Source organism: Xenopus laevis, chromosome 3S (assembly GCF_017654675.1).
Source record: "Xenopus laevis strain J_2021 chromosome 3S, Xenopus_laevis_v10.1, whole genome shotgun sequence".
Classification (NCBI taxonomy): Eukaryota; Metazoa; Chordata; class Amphibia; order Anura; family Pipidae; genus Xenopus; species Xenopus laevis.
Genome location: NC_054376.1, coordinates 30829436 through 30845729, shown reverse-complemented (window position 1 = coordinate 30845729; position 16294 = coordinate 30829436). Strand labels below are relative to the sequence as shown.

General features: G+C 38.8%; 2 protein-coding genes across 3 annotated transcripts; both read right to left on the bottom strand.

Annotated features, from left to right (window-relative positions):
• Nucleotides 1-615: 615 nt before the first annotated feature.
• On the bottom strand, nucleotides 616-5337 carry gkn1.S (gastrokine 1 S homeolog). Its single transcript, XM_018254542.2, has 6 exons — nucleotides 5269-5337; nucleotides 5137-5175; nucleotides 4421-4558; nucleotides 2613-2723; nucleotides 1211-1340; nucleotides 616-798 (listed from the first exon to the last, which is right to left on the bottom strand). Exons 1-6 carry the CDS (start codon nucleotides 5278-5280, stop codon nucleotides 725-727), a joined length of 504 nt encoding a protein of 167 aa, XP_018110031.1. The 5' UTR covers nucleotides 5281-5337; the 3' UTR covers nucleotides 616-724.
• Nucleotides 5338-10076: 4739 nt separating this feature from the next.
• On the bottom strand, nucleotides 10077-15997 carry gkn1.2.S (gastrokine 1, gene 2 S homeolog). Of its 2 annotated transcripts, none has more exons than XM_041588156.1 (6): nucleotides 15941-15997; nucleotides 15788-15841; nucleotides 15433-15570; nucleotides 14242-14352; nucleotides 13703-13832; nucleotides 10077-10253 (listed from the first exon to the last, which is right to left on the bottom strand). In XM_041588156.1, exons 1-6 carry the CDS (start codon nucleotides 15956-15958, stop codon nucleotides 10180-10182), a joined length of 525 nt encoding a protein of 174 aa, XP_041444090.1. In that variant the 5' UTR covers nucleotides 15959-15997; the 3' UTR covers nucleotides 10077-10179. The 2 variants fall into 2 exon arrangements, with proteins under 2 accessions (XP_041444090.1, XP_018110156.2); XM_018254667.2 differs by lacking the exon at nucleotides 10077-10253 and adding an exon at nucleotides 10939-11116.
• Nucleotides 15998-16294: the final 297 nt, after the last annotated feature.

Sequence of the window (16294 nt, the reverse complement as noted above, 5' to 3'; positions counted from 1 at the left end):
CCCGGTTGTGCTGTGTTATCCACAGGGGAGGAGGAGGTATATGGATTCAAGGGTATGTCTTAATATGACAGTTTTATTTACATATGAGTGATAAGTGTTATCCTTGCAGTGAGCACCAACCATTTGGTTTTTCACCACCATTAATATGGACATGGTCTTGTGGTAACATGGGTGTGGTTGAAGTAAGTGTTGTATAAAAAAAGGAAGTGGTCAACCCATTATCAGCCCTCCACCATGTACACCAGAAAAATTCCGTCCCTCAGTACCACAGAAGTTGGACAGCACTGTCCTAAATGATAAACAAGATGACGGTGTGCGGGGAGATCCATCTTACATATGTGTCACTGCCCACCGGTACTATGGAACGGAGGAAAGTGCTGCCAGGACCGCATATATAAATATGTGCAACCATTGCATTTTATTCTGAAAGTACACATCATTAGTCATAATGTGCAACTCCATGTGGATGTTTTCTAAATAAGCTATGTCATCTGTCAGCTTTAGAAATGATTGAGACTCCTTTAAATTTAAACATTAGCATAAAGTGCTCATATGACAGTACAATGCCTGTCCATCTTTCCTTAACACACTTTTTTTAAAGAAAGGCAAAATCTGTGTTTTTTTTTAATAAATCCTTTTATTAGTCATAGCTGAGAGAAGAAGGATCCAAATGGAAAGAAATTCCAGAGTAGACACTGTCCAACCATGGAGTGGCGTCCTTTGTTTAAAAACAGAAACTTATTCCCAAAATTGTGATGATGCTGGCAGTATGACATAGGCCAAAGCCTTCCTCGTTTACTGGAACAATACAATATCCACAGAGATAAGATTTTAGTAGAGAAGTAATACTTTATAATTATTTATCAGTAATTAGAAGTAGCTCTACAAAGCATGGCATGAAATAATTCAGGTATATACAATGTTTTGACTCATTTGGTGCTACAGCAGCAACATGTCCATGCAATGAAATTCAGGATCTGTACTCCTTCTGTTTTTGTATTGCTTTGATACCTTTCATACCCCTTTATTCTACATTCTGAATATATTACAGGACAAGTAAGTTGACCCGCATGGACTAAACTGAGCTGACTACTCAATTTTGAATGGCCTGTTCTAATCTCTGATTGGTAATCCTTTTATCTGTCAAAGCTCACTGTCTATACAACCTTTAATTTCTCTACTGGGGTAACTATGAATGAAGTTAACTCACCGGGTATCTCCTGAGCAGTGTAAGTAGGAAGTCCTTTGCACAAAGATTCAATGTGCTGTCCATATTCTCCAATGTTCGCAATGGCTCTCTGGTTGACTGTATAGCTCCTCAGGTTGTCATTGGATGGCTTCTAGAAGAAATGGAAGGGATGAGTTTATTAAAAGATCAGGTTAGTACTTGTACTTGTCAATAATGCACATTGTTTAGTCACATATAGTTACATAGTTAAGTTGGGTTGAAAAACGACCAAAGTCCATCAAATTCAAACTTTCCAAATGAAACCCGGCATCTATACATACTACCCTCCATACACTCACATAATCTGCACATACCAATATATATACTAATTGTAAGTTTTAGTATCACAATAGCCTTGGATCTTGCTTGTCCAAGAAATCATCCATGCCACTCTTAAGGCATTAACTGAATCAGCATCACAACATCACCCGGCAGTGCATTCCACAACCTCACTGTCCTCACTGTGAAGAACCCCCTACGTTGCTTCAAATGAAAGTTCTTTTGCTCTAGTCTAAAGGGGTGGCCTCTGCTGCAGTGATCCCCATATAGGAGAAAAAGTCCTCTGCTATTTGTCTATAATGTCCTCTAATGTACTTGTAAAGTAAAATCATGTCCCCTCTCTTTTTTCCAGAGAAAACAACTCCAACCTTGTCAGTCTACCCTCATAATTTAAGTCTTCCATCCCTCTAACCAGTTTAGTTGCACTTAGTCTCTGCACTCTATTCAGCTCATTCATATCATTCTTAAGGACTGTAGACCCAAACTTCACTGCATACTTTAGATGAGGCCTTTTTTTAATGCCATTTTAAATGCAAGACAGAACTTTATTTGCTTTAGTATCCACAGAATGACACTGCCCAGAATTAGACAACTTATAATCAACAAAACCCCTAGATCCTTCTCAGTCAAGGAAACTCCCAGCACACTGCCATTTAGTGTATAATTTGCATTTATATTGTTTTTGCCTAACCTTGCATTTATCAACTTTGAACCTCATTTTACATTTTGCTGCCCAGTTTCTCCAATTTAGTCTAATATAGTGGCAGCATCCTGCATGGAACCTATAGTTCTGCACAATTTAGTATCATCAACAAAAAACAGACACAGTACTTTCAATGGCCACCTCCAGGTCATTATTAAACAAGTTGAAAAGCAAAAAGGGGGCTATAATATGAATTATTTATAATAATTAGCATGTATTGATGTTTTTTATTGCACGTTGAATAATGTATATTGGCGAATAACTCAGAAAAATACTAAGGCTCTTAACAGTAACCAATCTGGGATATGTTTAAACTATTGCTATTATTCTTCCATTTGTATGAATTGCTATTGTTAGTCCACAAAGCACTAATGAAAAATGCACTAGGATTCCAGTTCTTACCCTTTTATCCTTGGCAATAGTGCTCAGCTGGGCTAGGCTTGGAAAAGAATCCTTGTTGATTTTGGTCACAACACAGATTCTCTTTTGAAACAGCCGGGTTGCTGCAAATCCCTGTAAAATAAGGGAATGGATTATTTCAATACCTGACTCATAGAATGAAATAACTGGAGATCTAAAATTGGTTCCATTTATACTTTGCTTGCATTATGTTTTGGTTCAAGTCTTTATACCACTCTGTTTTTGGAATAAGGGCATGTTAATTAATTGAACAAAATTATTTACCTTGGTAGACCTGCTTCATAAAAACGTTTAATGCCTATATACTGAGCAGAAGAAGGAATGTATTTTACTCAGGGGTACCTAAGTATATCCCAGTCTGCTGTATTTCAAATTGTTAGATTAAGGAGGGTTGAAATAACTTTTAATTGAAAGGCCGTACATCTCTGTGTATACAACATCTACACATCTATCTAAAACAGGAAAAGAAAATTTAGAGTCTAAACCAAAATTGATTCTCAAAGTTCAAAAAGTAGCATGGGTGAATCTTAAAATCACTGGCTTTGCTGATCAGATTCCATAAAGCCTAATTGCATTTTAGGAATTTTCCCACTGCATTTATAGCATGTTGAGAATGCAGAATGCGACTATGTGCTCCATGAGCCTAAAGGCTGCAGTAATATGGCATGAAATGCTGACCTGTGCTGCATATAATATATGATATGTACATATAAGATATGATATGAGTCCAATGACAATCACTGACCCACCAGTTCTCTAGTACTGATAAGGAAAACGTTATGATCGTTAAAATCTACAGTTGTGCATATGGGTAGCATGGTGGTTCAGTGCGCAGCAATACCACCTTGCAGAGCTGGGGTCCAGAATTTGATTACAGGTTGGGCACAAGAATTGTAAAGAATTTGTATAGTTCCTTATGTCTGCATAGGCTTCCTTAAGGTACTCTGGTTTCCTCTCCAAACAAATGTAGGCAAGTTATCTGATCCTATTGTGTGTGAATGCAATAGGGACCTTAGATTGTAAGCTCCACTGGGAGCAGTGAGAGATGTACAATCCCTGGAAAGCACTGCATAAAATGTGCCAGCACCATATAAATAACAGGAATATAAATTCAGGGATAGGGTACTTTGCCAGTGTATTGTGTATTATAGAGTTGCACAGCTTTTTTTCAAAAAACGCGTAGCTTTCCGAAGTCGCCCGAAGTTGCCTCATGAGGAAACTTCGGGCGATTTTGGAAAACGTGCTTTATCGCAGGCTATTTTTTATTACAGCAGACAGGAAGACAAAGGCAGTTCGGGGAGATTGTCGCCCAGAAGAAGAGGCGATTAGTCGTCAGGCAACAAAATCTCACTGAATCTGCTCGTGTTGACTGACCCTTAAAGCCACCAATAAAGTTGTACAGCTTGTTTTTATAATATAGGCTGCTGTACTGTATAACCTTATAGTCTTTGTTGTTGTACTGTAAATTATAGTAACATACTAGTTTTATTAGCTTGGTTTGTGTATATAGCACTTACTGTACATGATACTTTATGGAGATTATTTACAATGTTGTATCATTTATCTCAGTATCTGCCCCATTGGTGTGCCCCAATTGTCATTTTCAAGGATCCAGTTGACCTGCCTACATAGGTATGGAAGGAAACCCACACAGATACAGGGACAAGATAAAACATAGAGTCCTGTTAAACCCCAGGGCTGCAAATCAGACATGCTAACCACTTTGTTGTCAATAAAAAATATTTTTGCTTGGCACAGGAAGATGTAAGGATGTCCTGAAGTCTACTCACTCTTCCATAATCGCAAATGGAATCCCAGGAGTGCCATCCATCAAGATTGTTGATGGTGGCAATGTTGTTTTGATTGTTGATGTTGACATTCTGAGAAACGCTGCCTCCTTCATTCCCAGAGTTATCAATGTTGATGTTCTGCAAAACAGTAATAGAAGAAATAAAAGAAATACAAATGAGACTGAAAAGTTATTGTGGAAAATGATGGGATGATATAATAATAGGTGATAACTAAATATAAGTTGCAAAGTTTGCAACCAGTCTAGCACCCCATAGAAATCAAATATCTGTTTTAAAACCAGGTCTGCAGCTTTATTGGCATTATATAATTCTCTATTGGGGATCTCAAGGAAAATGTCCAACCCTACCCAAAACCGAACCTGAGCTAGCCATAACACAATAAATCCAGGACTGCCTTAGGGAATATAAGTCCATCTGCATTGCAGTAATATTGCAATGTCTAAGCATCTAATTGTATAACTTGTCTGGTTCCACTATTCCTACAGTACTAAATTGCTTTGGCCTTACAATTTAAAGACTATTAATGGCAGTTAGTATTTTATTTATTTTTTAAAGCCAGTATATTAAAATGGATAATAAAAATTTTGGATAGACTTGTATTGACTAGCTATTATTCTGAACCAGCATTCTGGGAGAAAAAAGCTTTTGTGGAAACATTTTACTTATCAATATAATGCAGCTATACATTTACTTACATCATTTGCGAGACAGAGAGTCACCAGGGCAGCTGCAATCTGAAAGAAGTAAATACAGGAAAGTTATTCTTTTCTTTTAACAGCTTTAACAGGGGAAAAACTTGGTTCAATAATTACAGTTAGAATACTCACCAAGAACTTCATGGTGCTTGTCTTGTCAGTGTCTCCTGAGATAGAAAAAGGCAATGAAGTATTTCCATAATGCACTGTATATATTTATGTAAAATGTTGTATTTGCTCAAGGAACATTGAAAAATGTAATGATTGTGGTGCTGCACTAAATCCAGTCTATATCTCTGCTGATATGATGGTTCCAAAAGCCTGTGCTTATGTGTGATTTTGTGATAACTTCAATGCATTTTGATTATGGGAAGTTCTAAAAGATAATAGGGAACAAACATTTGGGTGGTACATGCCTAAGGCGTTGGTTGTTTGACCAGTACTGTTGGCTAAATGGTTAGCTTGTGCACTTTCCAGCCCCTCTTTAAATATACTGCTAATGATCAAGTACAGTTTCTAAATCAGTGGGTGACCTCCTTGTTGTTAAATTGGACATGTGAGTGATCCATGCTAATAGCTTGTTAGAGGAATGTCCATTGGATGCAACCTAGAGGAAGATCTGATTTCCACCACAAAGCTGATGCATATTCATTTCCTATGAAATGTTTGATTGGTTCATCAGATATTGCTGGTCCATTGATTTTGTGCTAAACCAAGCCAAGCTCCTCACCAATAAATCGCTGCTGTTGCCAGTAATCCAAACAATAATGCCGTATTTGCTCAAGGAACGGCTTCAATGGACTGTTTGTTAGGTGTACTGGAAAGAGTCCACATATTTTATCTCAGTTGATATGATAGATCCAGAATTCCAACAGACGAAACTCTGTCCAGTTTTATGTGTACATTGTTAGTTAACATCTGGGGCTGGAAAAAAAGCTTTAGAGATATGTCTCAATAGCAAGAATAAAAAGGTATCTCAATCAGTAGGCATTATATACTTAAGGAGTGGTTCACTCAGCTCTGTGTGAAGGGACACAAGCAAATGTGTGAATCATGTTCTATAGTCACTAACCTGCCCTCCCATTCCAAAAAATAACAATCTCCAGAACCTGCAAAAGCCACCAACCTTTTACCTAATGGACACATATATGTTGCTATGTCAATAAGGAATAGCTGGAAATTGCCATGGTGTCTAGATGCAGAGATTTAAAAGCATTTCTGGTAACAGAAAAAGAAGGGGGGGGGATACACTGTATGGTTGATTACTTATAAATGGACCACAAAACCCCACAAAAACCTTGTTTTTTATATGTTGCAGATTCCACTAAAATCATCTGTGTGCTGCCTTGAAACAGACTGAATTCATTATTTTTTCCGCTCCACTCCTCTGAGGTTTCACTAGTGTGTTTGGGCCAAAAAAAAAAATACTGAGCACTCTCAATGAGTTCACCTTGTAAATTATAAATTAGGGTGATATTCCAGTCTTTTGACTGCTCATCACTATGAGAGCTGCATCTGCAGAAATTATTTTAAGAGCCAGTTTAGAAATTAATCAATAGATAGTAACCCAGATTTATCAGCCTCTGTCACTGAAAAAATACTTCCCAGGCACAAAGTGAACAACTATCCCCCTCCCAATTGATCCAACTATCTTAGTTAACACTGTTTTTTTACTATAAGTTAGGATTTCTATTAACAGCGCTCCTTCATTGAGTTAAATGAGTGCTTGATAGAATAACCAGAGATATTAGGGTGAGATAAAGTATGATAAAATAATATCTCCACTGTGAAATATCATAAATACACTGAATAAATAAACAGCGTGTTTAATATATTGACCTATATATTTGCATTTTATTTATTTGGTCCAAGAAGAATCCTGTATTGAACATGCAGATATTTTTTATGAAGAACCATTTCATCTATTAAAATGTCCTCATGATGCTCCTCTTTCAACTTAAAATAATGTATTTTCTTCTGTATGAGCCAGGAGGGCCCATACTTTAACAATACGAGGTCTACTTTTACTGATGTTGCTCCCATTATGATCTACATCCATAAAAGCATTCTGTTCCATGGAAAATATTACTTTTACTATTATATTGATTTATGAGATCATTTGTATTGCTATATTTAACAATTATAGCAATACAAATATTCCTTATGTAACCTTAATATAATAAATATCTGAATAAAAAGCCTGAAATAGGAGGGTGATTTAGACAAGCTGTTTGTTGACAGTGTCTTGAGATCTACTGATCCACAGCTAAAGGTCTACTGGTAGATTTCCATCTACATTTTGGGCACCCCTGGTATAAGCAGTAGATGGATTACTTGATTTTTTTTTTAGTTTTTAGTACAGGAGGCCTAGTATAAAAAAGTGTGGGCTGATATTAGACTTTAAAAATGAATATCAAAAGAACATCAGGGTGTGACAGAAACACAAGCCCTTGGAAAGCTATAGCCTTTTAAGCCAGTTTATTAGTTTGAATCTCAGGTTCATCCTGTTTGGAATTAAGAACAACGACTTGGGCAAGAGCTGAAGTCATTCTAAACTTCCAGATGAATAAATGGTTTTGGGCTGGTAATGTAGTATGACATGTTCATGAGGTTATTTAAAGGTCTGACAAACGATCACAATTGGAATAATGTTTTGCATAATAGCATCATTAGTCATAGGCAGTTTATATTTACATGGCATTAATGACTGACTTTCAATAAATGTGTGTGAAACTGATCCCTCCTAAGCCTTGGGGGTTGTTGGGGGTTAAAAGATTTTGTTGTGGGGCCAATTTACTATTATATACACCCCTCCTGCTGTAGATGTGGGAAAGTGGAATATTTAATGACATTTGAGGCAGCGTCACAGAAAAATGTACTGGGAACTGATGACAGGGGTAGCGCCAAGGCTTTCGTCGTCCCAGACTTTGTTTCTACCCCAACAACACGCACCCTGAACCATTAGCAATAAATTACACCAGGAGTCCAATATGGTGTGAAAAGGCCACATCTTTATTAATACAAAGATAAAGGGGCAGATTTAAGAAGGGTCGAATATCGAGGGTTAATTAAACCTCGATATTCGACCAGGAACTAAAATCGTTCGACTTCGAATATCGAAGTCGAACGATTTAGCGCAAATCCTGCGATCGAACGATTAAATCCTTCGAATCGAACGATTCGAAGGATTTTAATACAACGATCGAAGGAATATCCTTCGATCAAAAAATCACAGGCAAGCCTATGGGGACCTTCCCCATAGGCTAACATTGACTTCGGTAGCTTTTAGCTGCCGAAGTAGGGGGTCGAAGTTTTTCTTAAAGAGACAGTACTTCGACTATCGAATGGTCGAATAGTCGAACGATTTTTAGTTCGAATCGTTCGATTCGAAGTCGAAGTAGTAGTCGAAGGTCGAAGTAGCCCATTCGATGGTCGAAGTAGCCCAAAAAACACTTCGAAATTCTAAGTTTTTTTAATTCGAATCCTTCACTCGAGCTTTGTAAATCTGCCCCAAAGAATAACTGGAAATATAAAACATAGTGTTAAACATAAAGCTTAAATACAGAATTGCTTGCCAATTATACTCGCCAGACGCTTGCACACACCTACCTTCCCAGTGATAAGTGTAGCCTGGTGCTCGCTGATGCAGGGATCAGCACTCTCCCAAAAGTTCTGCTAATAACATGGAAGGGTTTACCCTGCAACACCTACCTTGTGTGCTGTTGAGCTTTTTTTCCTAAAATACCATAAAAATAGGAGGAAATTTGCACCAAACTTAAAAACAATGACAGGTCAAAAGAGAAGAGATGTGCTGCTGAGTGGAATCAGTGAATGCAAAATTGTGAAGAGCAAATGCTGAAAGAGAACTCAGTATCTTTTCCTGCCAGTTATATTCCACAGGAGCTATGCCATCCACGCAGTACTACACTCGTGTGGGCAAGTGAAAGCTCTGTGAGCTCACTCTATACCCCCACCCCATTGGGACCAACCCAAGGAACTCTATTGATCAAGAAAGAAGGGGGGGTATAGCCCTTCCTGCCAACCCCAGCCACTGTGACATATACCCAACTGAACCCCTTGTGTCTAGGGGTTCAGTTGGGTATATGTCACAGTGACTGGGGTTGGCAGGAAGGGCTATACCCCCCCCTTCTTTCTTGATCAATACACTGCAGTTTATTCCCTCCGACATTGCTAAAAAGGAAAGGGGGAAGATGTTCTTCACTCCACACAAACCATAAGTGGACCCAAACTGGCAGTTGGTTCTTGCAAATGCCAGAGGGGCTGCTGTAAGATGACATAGACAGTCACTGTTTAGTAGGGGGCTGCTTGGGCCTCTGTGTACTTGGAATGGCCAGGGTCTATTTTGACTCCCAGTCCAGACTTACAAACTGGAACCACGTTCCTTTTAATCATCTTGAGCCTTCTCACCAAACCTCCCTCCCTCAAGCACACCTCTGCTTAACCCTTTCCTCCCTTGCCCCTCCTAGTCCAGTCAGTCCTCCCCTACCTCAACCATTGCATCAGGGGATTCAGCAGCAGGTTTAGGCACAAAGAATAGCTGACCATGTGCACCTAAATTGGCTAAGGTGTGTGTGAACAACTTCTATTTAATGATGATCAATAGTGATGGACAAATTTATTCGCCAGGCGCTAATTCGCAGCGAATTTGGCCGTTTCACCGCAGGCAAATAAATTCCCCCATCACTAAAATAAATAAAAATCGTTGATAAACTATGCCCATTGACTGTAATGAGCGCCGGGGGCAACTTTGCCACCGGCGCCCATTTTGATGCCAGCAAATTGTCGCCGGCTTCAAAATTGATGTTTCGCAAATTTTTCGCCAGTTTCGCAAATTTTGTGGAAATTAGCGAAACGGGACAAATTCGCCCATCACTAATGATCAAGACCCCCATGTAAAAGCAACAACAAACAGCCATTAGTCCCAGACAAAAGCCTTTTATTAAAAATAAAATAGCGCAGAACACCAAGGATTCAATGATAGAAGATTCCAGTATCAAATCCAGTCCAATCTCAGATCGAAGCTTAAAAACAGAAATTGAAACCCAAAATCGTGATAATGCTTGCAGAACAGCAAGAACCAAAGCCTCTCTGGAATTCTGAAAAGGCAAATTTATTAGAATAAATCTATAATTCACAGAATATATAAAAATATCATTAGTGCCACTAGCAGTAAATTTATGCCCCCCCCAACCAATAATGCTATGTATTTTCATTGACTTTTCCAATGAAGTGTTTCACATACAGTAGATGCAAAGGATAGTCACACCTGTGGAAACATGCAACTTATGCAATATCATTACAGTTGTGCGGTGCTTGTAGGTTGTTATAATCTTCAAGTGAATACATTTTTTATTGAATGCAGAGCCTTGAGCAAGTCTTGAGCAAAGTGGTTGTGATCATAAAGTACTCCTGAATTAATTGTTATATTTGAATACGCTTGAGTTTCTAGAAAAATGGGTGGCTATGTGTATATGGGAGGAAAATATGTGTTATTGGACACCAAGATACAGATCAATATGAGATCTTGTATGAATGAAGTTTTGAGCGGCGCCATTGGAGAGGTACAGACTGCAGACTTTGTTTGTTTTGTTCTGTTTTCAGAATTCAAAACCTAGTGATAGTCATGATCTAATTGACTTGCTTTGACCCTTAGCACTGCAGTTGTGTTCTTTTCTTTGGAATCTATGGCTGAACCCTTTAATGCTAGAAATGGAAGAATTGATGGCATTTTTCATTTGTTATGATGTTTTCCATGCATTAGAAACCACAAGCAGACACGTGTATGAGTAAATCTTTTTTTTATTTAATATCGCTGAAGGAATCCATGGAGGCAGATTTAGGGGCAGGCATTGCAGTAAGTCTGGTCATGGAGAGAAGACTTCAGCTTAAAAGCAGAAGTTGATTCCCAGAATTGTGACGATGCTGCCGGTATGACAGAGTGAAAAGCCTCCCACATTATCTGTAAAGATAGGCTGGTTATAGTGAATGGATATGTTTAAAGCCGACTTTGGCAGACAGGACTGCAGGTATTCAGACCATGTTAGCAGAGAATCAATTTATATAAATCAATACATTTTGTGGGTGTAGGAACTGCAGTTTGTTCACCAAAAGGTGGTGTCTTAACACTATTCATCATTGATACAGCTCATCTCACAAACAGATAAAGCTGATTTCTGCATACTGGGTTTACAAACAGATGTGGTTCCAGTTTTAGAATTTTTGAATTCTGAATAACCAAGATAGGATATCCTGACCCTTTCCATTATCTTGAGTTATTGTTTTTCAGTTAAAACTGGAATCGTTATTCTCAGTGCAGAATGATTTGGAATAACAATCTCATTCCTGTTAAATGTGTGGGTAACTGGGGAATCATTTATACACCATTAAGCTAAACCGCTGGTACTTCAGATGTAATTATAGGGACAGGCTCAAGTACAAACAAAAGTTCCCCTTTAATTTAAAACAGGCTTAAGATGACTATTGTTGTTGACCAGTTATTTTCATGCAGTTTGAGTTTATAATGTATAAGGGCATTGGATTTCTCAAATAAAATGTCAGAATTTCTGTGTTAATATTGAGTAGTCATAACCCATGCAGTAGTGATCCATGACTGTTTTAATGCTCACTGTATGAAGACAATGAAATAAAGATTACTAGGGTCCATCAGAATTAAAACCAGCTACTGTATATGTTATTGCAGACAGTAGGATACAAAGGCATAACATTTTAGTTTTTTAAACCTGGTGTTTAAAATGCCCTGTCTTAGGGCAGCAAAATATTAGGGGCAGCATGCAACCCAGCCGCTTTCTGGGGAGCATTGGGGGACACGCATGCTCCCCAGTGCTCTGGCTAATTTGCGTGTGTGCTCGTGGGGGGGGGTGCACACACTAGGACCACCCAGCCTAGGGACACCCATGTGGAAAATCCAGAGCTGCCTTTTTGTTTCTCCAATAAGTATGGAGCAATACATACTGTACACCATGACTATAATTCACCTTCCCTCACACACTAGGTCAATTTTTATTAGAAGCCAGACAGGCTACCATAATGTACTGTGGTTGTCCCCAGTTCTAGTAACTCATAGCAACTGATCAGATATTTACCTTCAAAAAGGTGGCCTGTAAGTTTATCTGCTGGTTGGTTAGTATAGGTTACTAGGCTTAGTGCATGTGTTTTTTATGTTGTTCTTGGTGCCAATAGACGGGCAGTCCCTATAAAGTCTCTATGGATGGTTACACTGGGAAACACAGTTAAAGCACACACAGCTCATTATCATAGTGTAATTGGCAGACAAATGAGGACTGTGCAAAGGTCACCTCCAGCCTGCAGGGGGCAGCCTCCGGTAATGCAGAAGTAACAATGCTGGTACCATGTGACTGTGAAAGGAGTGATGGGAAAGAGGAAGGAGAGAGCAGGCACAGATCTGGCAGCAGGGGGAGGGAGATCCCCTGGGACAGAGTTGTCAACGTTTACAATGTAAAGATTGGGGCAACTCTGCGCCTCAGAAAATGTCCGGGTTTGTGATGTCATAGGAAGTGACATCAGTGGAAGTTACGTCATGCACAAAACCTAGGGTTGCCACCTGTCTGGGTTTTGACCTGGACAGCCCTGTTTTTTTGAAGGGATTTTGTAGGAATTAGGAAAACCAGGTAGAATTTCCTGAGGTCGCCACGTCATTGCCCCACCCTGATGTCATAACCCCCCTGATGTCACAGTCCCGCCCATCACTTCATGGCCCCCTCACTACATCACAATCGCGTCTCCCCCCTGGAATACTTCAGGGGGAAAGGTGGCAGCCCCAACAAAACGTCTCCTGAAGCCGCATGCACACTTCGCTCCAAAGTCACGCACACAACATATTTTTGCTGCAAACCATTTGAGAAATATATATATCATCAGAAATATATATAAAGTGTACACAACAATCAGGCCTGAACTCTCAGTTATATGTGGCACAGCCATTACCTGTATAAAATGGTATCTTTGAAATAAAAGTCCTGCATTTTATGGTTTTGTATATCTATAGATTTTGCTATTTTTTGGATTACAAAACACAAACCCAAGGAGCTTAGGATAATACATATTCATGACTTGCAGCACCCTAAATCATTAAGGCTAAGGGTACATGGGTGGTGTTTTGAAGAAATGCCTGATACACTTTTGTGTTACCTGCCCTAGACATGAATGCCAGCACCATAATAGTGTACACAAGATAATATTTGTAGCAGGCCTAGTGATGACCACAAAAATGATACCCATACACTCCAATGAATGAAAAAAATTGTTGCGCAACAAAATTTGGCGAGCCACACTGCACCACAAAAAAAATTTGACTCCCATAGACTTTAATACATTTTGGATAATTTTCATTTCTCATATTTTCATAATTTTCATATTTTTAAGATTTTTTGGAGAAATGGGTCAGATCCGCCCATCACTAGTAGCACCATCTGTATTGCTTATATAGTGAAAATATGTTCAGGTAAAATTATAATGCTTTCTACAAATCATCCAGAATTTCATATTTACAAATAGGAACACTTACCAGGCATCTCTTGAGCAGTGTAGGAAGGTAGTCCTTTGCACATAGTCTCAACGTGCTGCCCAAACACCCCAATGTTATTAATGCGGCGTGGGTTGACTGTGTAAGTTCGCAGTGGAGTATTCGTTGTTTGCTATAAATGGATTGGAATATTTTTAACATTATTAAATATCTGACATCTAACGTTTAACACCTTATATCAGGAATTTAGATGGGTCCTATAAATGGCCAGACCAGGATTTCAAACTTGTCACAGGGGGTCTCCATCTTGGAAAGTGTCTGTGACACTCACATGCTCAGTGGGCTCTGAGCAGCTGTTGAGAAGCTAAGCTTAGGGTTCGTCACTAATTATCAAGCAGAAAATGAGGTTGGTCTGTAATATACTGGGGCATCTTTGGAGACACAGATCTTTAATGCTAAAGGGCTGTGGTTGTCTTGGGCTGGTACAGAAGCCCAAAACATAATGTAGACATTTCTAGCCTGTTTCTTTAGTTAAGCATTTCATCTCCTTTACAGGTTATTTTTGACAAATGAATGCATACCTTTTTATCCTTTGCAATGGCGCTCAGCTGGGCCAGGCTGGGGAAGGAATCTTTGTTGATTTTGGTGATAACACAGCTCTGCTTGTGGAACAGCCGGGTAGCTGCAAATCCCTAGAAAGCAGAGAGATATAGGAGTTATCTGAACTCACGCATTGAACTACTATATGTAGTACACAACTATGCAGCTTTTAATAAAGAAGATATTTTGATTATCTTTAGGGAGGCCAAGTGATGTTTCATATTGTTCCATGCGAACTGGAGACCTGTTGTTTATGTTTAATGATGTTTGATAAAGTTGTTTTCTGTTAAACTGTATTAAAATTGGAATGTTGTGCAATGTACTGCTGGGGTGTCTGTAATATACTTTGCACTGAATTAATCCTGGCATTGGGACTTTGCTTCTGTACTGTCACTGTGGTTTGCCTGATCTAGTAGGGGTGCCACTTCAAGGGCATGTAGAGCTAGACAGTGTTCCAAAAATTCACTGAAACTGTGCAATGTATTCAAAGAAACCAATGACTTTTTTAGTGAATTATATAGTGGTTTGGACTAAATGTAAATCAGGGCCACTGGACTAGAAATGATATGTGACTTTGATAGTTATACAGCAGAAGATATTATTACTGGAACAATATTTGCATCAGATCAGGTCATAAATTCGATGCACCTCTCTTTCTAATTTGTAATTTTTTAAAGCCTAATGGCCTAATTTACAAAAGAGGATAAAGGCTCCTTGTGCCCTAGCTCGTTGTGCTCTTTAAATAAAACATAAAGAATTGTGCATGATAGTGGTGCATCCAGAAAGGGTGCTACGCAGGCAGAACTTGTGCATTCCCTCGAGCAAACCCTAGCTTGTGCTTAGTTTAGATGCTAGGAATGCAGAGAACTGCAAGACACTGGGGAGCCTTGACTTACAACCTGTCTATGACTGGGTTCCCTGAAGTCTGATTGCCATGTTCTCTGCTGCATGGTTCAAAATACAACCTGCATTGACCATTGTCCATTGCCCCAGGAACTCTTTAGTTCTCCAGCACATGTTGGCCCTTGTCTGTTTATCCTTCAACATTATGGTTACTGTTTGGCCACACAGGAAGATTAGTAACTGCTATCTGTCATAGCATCGTACATGTCCCTTTATTGCTGTTAATTCCTAACATGGAAATCAGTAGACACGCTCTCAACATCACTTACCGCTCCATAATCACAAATGGAATCCCAGGACTTCCAGCCATTCAGATTGTTGATGGTAGCAATATTGTCCTGGTTATTGATATTAACGTTTTGGGAAACGCTCCCTCCTTCATTCCCAGAGTTGTCAATGTCAATGTTCTGTAATATAAAACAATAAATGTTCCCAGACTCAATGTTTCTTTTAAGACTAATTGCAAATCCTTAAGTATACATAACAACACTAACATCAATGTATTACTTTGTATCTGATATTTGCATTTTTGTTTTCACCATTCCGTTTCCTGTAAATTTAATAAAATGTCCCAAAATGCAGTATATTCAGGCAATAAAACACTGTATGCAAATGTGTACTTACATCATTGGCTTGAGTCTGAGCCAAGCAGAGTCCAAAAACGATAGCTGTTGCAATCTACAATGGAGATCAATATACATGTCTTGTTACTCTGCCATACTTGGAACAATATCCCACCCATTATCTACCAATGAGCTTTACTAAGCCAAGTCTTACCAAGAACTTCATTTTCATTCAACTGTAGAAACTGAAACAGTGGGGTATTACTAAAATCATGAGAGATTTATATACCAATGTCCTATTTACTCAAGGAGCAGCATTACCGAATAATTATAGGGCTATACTGGAATGGGGCCAGTCTCTATCTCTACTGATATTTCTCATCCTGAACTCAAACATAGAGATGATTCCACCTAGTGTATGTGTTGTGTTCTCAAATTTTACACACTAAAGTTTCTTGCAGAAGTAAAAACCTATTGGACATAAAAGGCTTAAAATCCTTTGCTCCAAAAGCCATTGTCAGTAAGATTTATCTTGCAGGAGGTGCTTATGGAAAGACAAAGGGTAGGG

Excerpts from the sequence above, each read along its gene's own strand:
- gkn1.S (XM_018254542.2), bottom strand. Across the intron at positions 4,559-5,136 it reads CTCTCTGTCTCGCAAATGAT|AACATCAACATTGATAACTC; the intron begins GTAAGTAAATGT and ends ACTGTTTTGCAG. Across the intron at positions 2,724-4,420 it reads CCATTTGCGATTATGGAAGA|GGATTTGCAGCAACCCGGCT; the intron begins GTGAGTAGACTT and ends CTTATTTTACAG.
- gkn1.2.S (XM_041588156.1), bottom strand. Across the intron at positions 15,571-15,787 it reads CTCAGACTCAAGCCAATGAT|AACATTGACATTGACAACTC; the intron begins GTAAGTACACAT and ends TTTATATTACAG. Across the intron at positions 14,353-15,432 it reads CCATTTGTGATTATGGAGCG|GGATTTGCAGCTACCCGGCT; the intron begins GTAAGTGATGTT and ends TCTGCTTTCTAG.